Source organism: Coffea arabica, chromosome 2e (assembly GCF_036785885.1).
Source record: "Coffea arabica cultivar ET-39 chromosome 2e, Coffea Arabica ET-39 HiFi, whole genome shotgun sequence".
NCBI lineage: Eukaryota > Viridiplantae > Streptophyta > Magnoliopsida > Gentianales > Rubiaceae > Coffea > Coffea arabica.
The window spans coordinates 47,090,674-47,096,947 of NC_092313.1; the positions used below are offsets into that span (position 1 = coordinate 47,090,674).

The window sequence follows — 6,274 nt, forward strand, 5'->3', positions numbered from 1 at the left end:
CGAACAGTGAGTACTAACTCTCCAATCTAGAAAGAGCGTGGTCAGACATACTTATTGAATGCTTTTGAAAGACGGGCTTGATAGCACTCAATTCGTTGTTGAGTTTCCAATCTCTTTTCGTCGAGTGCTTCTAACTCTTCAAGGCGAAGACGAACATTATCTTCTTCACTGAGCTCTTCTTGAATCGCAATTCTTAGCGAAGGTATTTGACACTCAAGTGGAAGAACAGCTTCAACACCGTAAACAAGCGCGTATGGGGTCGCTTGCGTGGGAGTTCGAAAAGTAGTTCGGTATGCCCAAAGTGCTTCTCCAATTCGAAGATGTCAATCCCTTTTCGATTTATCCACGATTTTCTTCAACAGGTTACATAAGGTCTTGTTGAATGCTTCAGCGAGTCCATTTGCGGCAGCGTAATACATGGACGAATTGTATTATTTGAAATGAAACTTTTCGCAAAACTTGCTCATTGCTACATTGCAAAAAAACTTACCATTATCGGTGATGATATAACGCGGGACCCCATATCGATAAATGATGTGCGAGCGAATGAAATCTACTACATTCTCCTTTTTGACCTCCCTTAGAGGAACCGCTTCGGCCCACTTTGAGAAATAATCTGTTGCCGTCAAAATGAAAATGTGTCCTCCAGAAGATTTTGGGAGCGGTCCAACTATATCCAAATCCCAAGTATCGAACGGCCAAGAAGCTACAGTTGGATGCAATGGTTCAGGAGGTTGACAGATGAAATTGTCATGGAATTGACAAGCTTGACATCTAGCAAAATCAATACAATCTTTTACCATCGTTGGCCAGTAGTATCCCATTCTTTTAATGTTGGGTCAGATTGGTGAGCACCACATACTCTAGAGTGAGCCTCCTCCATTGCTTGCATGGCCTCATCTTCTCCAAAACATCATAGAAACACCCCATCGAATGATCTTCGGTAAAGCGTCCCTTTGTAGTAAATGAAACGTGGCGCTCGATGACGTATATCAACCCTTTTCTTGAGATTTTCTGGTAACTTTTCATGATTAAGGTAATCAATGATGAGGTGACGCCAATCCTCTTTTTCGATTTCATGGACAAAAATATGATAAGCATTTTCTTCCTCACCATCATCTTCTTCATCAAACATCGGATGTATGATCTAACTTTGACATATTGAAATTTGATTTCGATGAGAAGGTAGAGTGATCATGGACGCCAACCTTGCCAAAGAGTCAGCTTGTTGGTTGAAATTCCTAGGGATATGTTCTATAGTGACATTATCTAAATATCCCGTGAGTCGTCTTGCATACTTATAATATGGGATCAATTCAGGCTTTTTGACATCATAAATATCAAGAAATTGATTTACCACTAATTTGGAATCACCATAGACCCTAAGATGCAACTGCTTCATGTCTACGGCCGTTTCCAGATTGAGAATCAATGTCTGATATTCGGTCACATTGTTTGAACACCGACGTGTTAAAGTGAAAGAGTATGACAATATATCTGATTCAGAAGTATAAAAGATAACTCCTGCACCAGCTCCGTCACGGTGCGTGGCTCCATCGAAATACATCGACCATGGGGATTCGACCATAAATACTTCTTCATCGGGAAGTTCATCAGTCAACTCCCACTCGGCAGGTATGGGATGATCGGCTAAAAAGTCTGCCAATATTTGTCCTTTGACAGCCTTCGCAGGTACATAAATAATTTCAAACTGTTGAAACTGGAGGTACCATCTCGCGAGTCGATCAGATAGTACAGGTTTTGCCATGACATACTTAATGGGATTAGACTTAGATATGAGTCGAATAGTGTGTGCTTGAAAATAATGTTTCAACTTCTGAATGACAAATATAAGTGATAAACACAACTTCTCGATGGGTGAGTAATTCAACTCATTAGATGTCATCAGCCGACTCAAGTAATACAGCGCATTCTCCTTACCTTCATTATTTTCTTGAGCAAGTAAGGCCCCAACCGACCGTTCTTGTGCGAAAATATAGAGAATCAATGATTTTCCTGGAATGGACGCAGCCAACACTGGGGGATTCATGAGGTACGTTTTGATGTTTGTAAAAGCATTCTTACACGATTCATCCCACTCGAAGGGCACCGCTTTCTTCATCAGTCGACTGAAGGGTTGGCATCGTCCTGCCAAATTAGAGATAAACCTCCGGATACATGCCAACTTCCCTTGAAGGCTCTTTAATTCATGAATATTTCGCGGTTCAGGCATGTTCACAATGGCATCAATTTTAGATCGATCGACCTCTATCCCCTTTGATGAACGATGAAACCGAGAAACTTGCCAGAAGTGACCCCGAATGCGCACTTCAGAGGATTAATCTTCAGTTGGTATCTCCGAAAGCGTTGGAAAACTCTTCGAAGGTCTTGAACATGATCCTCTCGTTTCTTTGATTTCACCACAAGATCATCAACGTAACACTCCACATTTCTATGGAGCATATCATAAAAAATTCTTTGCATTGCCCTTTGATATGCCGCTCCAGCATTTTTCAAGCCAAACGACATTACTTTATAGCAATAAATTCCCTTGGGGGTGCGGAAGGCAGTGACCTCCTCATCCTCGGGCGCCATGTGTATTTGATTGTAGCCAGACGATCCATTTAGAAAAAATAGTGCTTCATGCCCGGTTGTAGCATCTACCGTCAATTCTGTGATGGGGAGTGGAAAATCATCTTTGGGGCAAGCCTCATTTAAATCTCGAAAATCAACACAAATCCGGATTTACCCATTCTTTTTCCTCACAGGGACAATGCTTGAAATCCATGTTGGATATTTCACTTCCCGTATGAACCCAGTTTCAATCAATCTATTTATCTCATTTTCTGTCAGAGGAATCAATTCGGGCCGAAAGCGCCTTTGAGTTTGCTTGACAGGTTTTGTTCCTCGCTTGACGGACAAATTATGAACAGTGATTCTTGGATCTAAACCAAGCATTTCTGAGTAATTCCAGGCAAAGACGTCCCTGAACTCGAGCAGCAAATCAACATACTCTTTCTCTTCTTCAGGAGTCATACAAGAGTTTATGTAAATTGGGCGAGAATCATCGCTTGTGCCAAAATTAATCTCCTTTAGCACATTGACTGTATTTTTTGCCCCTTGTTCAAGTTCCGGGGAAGCGTCATCTGCATCTTCTTCTTCTTCTTCGGGATCACTGATCGTAATATGATGACAGGAAGCCATACTTTCTTGACCCTGTTCTTCAAAAATGGTTTCAATTCTTATATTGAATAAGTCTCCATAGTGCATGAAGAAATTAGAGATTCGCTTTCTTGGTCCGTTCTTCTTTATTGGAGTAAGACTTTTTTCCTTGGCAACTTGGTATTCTTGCTTTTTACTGCCTAATCTTTCATAGACGGGTGGTTTCAAATTTTTCGACTGCGGGCCAAGTTTGTCAAACACAGAAGTACGCTTTGACTTATTTCCCAACCTATCGAACACAGATCTCTTTCGGCTTGTGACCTTCATTTCCTCGTTCACGTAGTTACAACTTGCCCTTTTGATCATTATACGCACTGGAAAAGGCGGTTGATAACCAAGATCCATCAATGAACTTTCAACATTATAGCCTTTTTCTTTCAACATTTTCTGCGTAGGTGTTAATCCATGAGTCTTTTCGCCAGTCACCTCAGGAGGGAGTTTGCCCAATGCATGTTTCTCATTTGGATTATAACCGGCTTTAGCAAGAAGTCTGTATGTGTTTGGATCAAAACCTTCTTGAGTCCGATTAGTTGGTAGTGAGTAATGTTCTACTGCCGATTCTTCTTTGGGACGAACAAATCCTTGCAAGCTAGTTTTCTCACTTTTAACAGACTCTATTTTGGTGAGCGGAACATTTAATGTATTATTCCTGATAAAAGAAGACTGACCTTCTTCTCTCCTTGATCTTGGAATATACCGCAAAATGGGTACTTTGAAATCTTGACTTTCTTCCTTTACTGATTCTTTTCTTTTTGCTTCTTTCTGAAGGTAAAATTTGGCGTCGGCAAAGTGAGTCTCGGCCTCAGTGAAAGGTTTATCATCGGCAACAACCTTCTTAACTATACCGTCTCGACAATATTTGAAACATTGATGCAGAGTATATGATATAATTTCATTCTCGTGAATCCAGGGTTGTCCCAAGAGCATATTATAAGAGGTTCTGCCTTCAATGATATGAAATAACGCACATGAAGACAACTCACCAATGAGCAATTCAAGTCTTATGAGACCAATTGCTCTTTGCCCCCCTTGGTTAAATCCTTGGATCATGAGGCGGCTCTGGGAGAGTTCATCGCTTGAGATTCCTAGTTCTTTCATAGCACGTACAGACATAATATTGACAGCAGATCCCCCATCAATGAGTATCTGATTCATCTTCTATTCTTGGACATACGCACTAACAAACAAAGGTCGATTGTGAGTTTTGAACTCAACAGTTAAATCGTCATCATAAAAAATAATAGTCGTTGCACAATCCACTGGTGGTTTATCATCGATTTTGAGTTTTTCCTCAAATTTACTGCCGATTTGTGTGATTTGAGGATTTTCAGCTTTGACGACATTACAAGAAGTGGAATTATCAGTATCGTCACTTAAATACCCCTTGGGTATAAATTCTCCCAATGTCACGGGCTGTCGAATCTCTTGAAGGAGCTGAAAATCTGAAGGAATTGGCGTTGTGGCCACCCCTTTTTGTTTCTTTGTTGCATTTCGTTGTTTCATTGTCACTTTAGGCTTTGTCGAACGAATGCTTTTTGAGAAGATGTACTTCTTTATTTTTTGCTTGCAAGTCCTCTTTCGAGTGACTAAAGTCCATCCTTCGTTGTCATCTTCAATAACGTCTTCAATTGAGGATTTTTCAAGCTCTTTAGACAAAGTACTGCTTGATGTGGATAAAACTTCTATCGGACAACACACAGATCCAAACATTATTGTTGTTTGGTTTGCCGATACTTTATCCTCCTCAAGAAGGATTTTTCCTTGACGGGCTAATTCCATAATTTTATCCTTAAAGACAAAGCATTTAGTGAGAGGGTGGCCAATCAAGTGGTGATAACAGCAATAATTTGGATCATTGACTTGGCCGGCTTCCTCTGGGAGCTTCATATCGGGAAGTTCAAGGAGCTTCTCCTTGAAAAGATCATCGAACATCCCTTGTAAATCGGATTCAAGGAAGGGGTATTCCTTTTCTTGCATTTCTTTTAGAGTGGGTCTTCTTACTGACCTATTTTGAGGGGAGTCTACCTTTTCGATGACTTTTCGGCTCACCTTGGTAGTAATCTTCATGGGAGTTGTGTTTATTGCCATGGACTCCTTATTACTAAATCTTGAAGGAGGCTTGCCCCCTTTTTTATTTTCTTGCCTTTCATTGCTTTGACGAGTCGGCTGCACTCGCGGAGCTTGAATGGGAAGCCCATCAGTTGCATTGGCTATGATGCTTGACTCCCTATCATGAGCACGAGTAGCTAATTCTTCAAATGTGTTTGGGCGTATACCCTGTAGAATGTGGCTTAGGCTCCAATGCATTTCTCAAATACACATTTCTATGGCAGAGGGTTCAGACAGTCTGTCCTTGCAGTTGAGACTCAGATTTCTCCACCTATCAATGTAGTTGACCACAGGTTCATCCTTCCATTGACGAGTGTTGGTCAACTCCAGCATACTGACGGTTCTTCTAGTGTTGTAGAAGCAATTCAAGAACTCTTGTTCCAGCTGTTCCCAACTGTCGATGGACCCCGGAGTGAGATCAGTGTACCAATCAAACGTGTTGCCCTTTAAGGATCGGACGAACTATTTGACTAGCAGGTCACCATAGATTCCAGCGTTATTGCAGGTTTCGACAAAATGGGCCACATGTTATTTTGGACTACCCTTCCCATCGAACTGTTGAAATTTAGGCGGTTGATATCCAGCAGGCATTGTTAGGTTGTCAATTCTAGCAGTGTAAGGCTTGCAGTAGGTAAAGCTTAACTTTGAACCACCCTCCTTTTTATCTTTGATCACGCCTTCAACAAGTTCCTTCAGTTGTTCTACCGGGATAGTTCCATCGGCGGTCAAATATACTTCCTTCACCTTGTCTTTGTCTTTAGATGGGGGAATTTCACGCTCTTGGTGCTCCTTAGGGTTCGCATGGCTTCCTTCAGGAGCGTGATCTTTCTGGGTGAGCAGTTGAGCAATAAGAGCATCTTGGTCCTTGATGTGTTTCATCATGGTCTCCATCATCTTGGACATGTTCGAAACTTGTTTTTCGAGACTTAAAGTATTTGTCATC

General features: G+C 41.3%; 1 protein-coding gene across 1 annotated transcript; it reads right to left on the bottom strand.

Annotated features, from left to right (window-relative positions):
* Positions 1-2,745: 2,745 nt before the first annotated feature.
* Positions 2,746-4,377, bottom strand: LOC113729101 (uncharacterized). Its single transcript, XM_027253433.1, has one exon. It carries the CDS (start codon positions 4,375-4,377, stop codon positions 2,746-2,748), a length of 1,632 nt encoding a protein of 543 aa, XP_027109234.1.
* Positions 4,378-6,274: the final 1,897 nt, after the last annotated feature.

Bases quoted from the DNA above. Each gene is read 5' to 3' on its own strand.
- LOC113729101 (XM_027253433.1), bottom strand. From the start codon at position 4,377: ATGAATCAGATACTCATTGATGGGGGATCTGCTGTCAATATTATGTCT.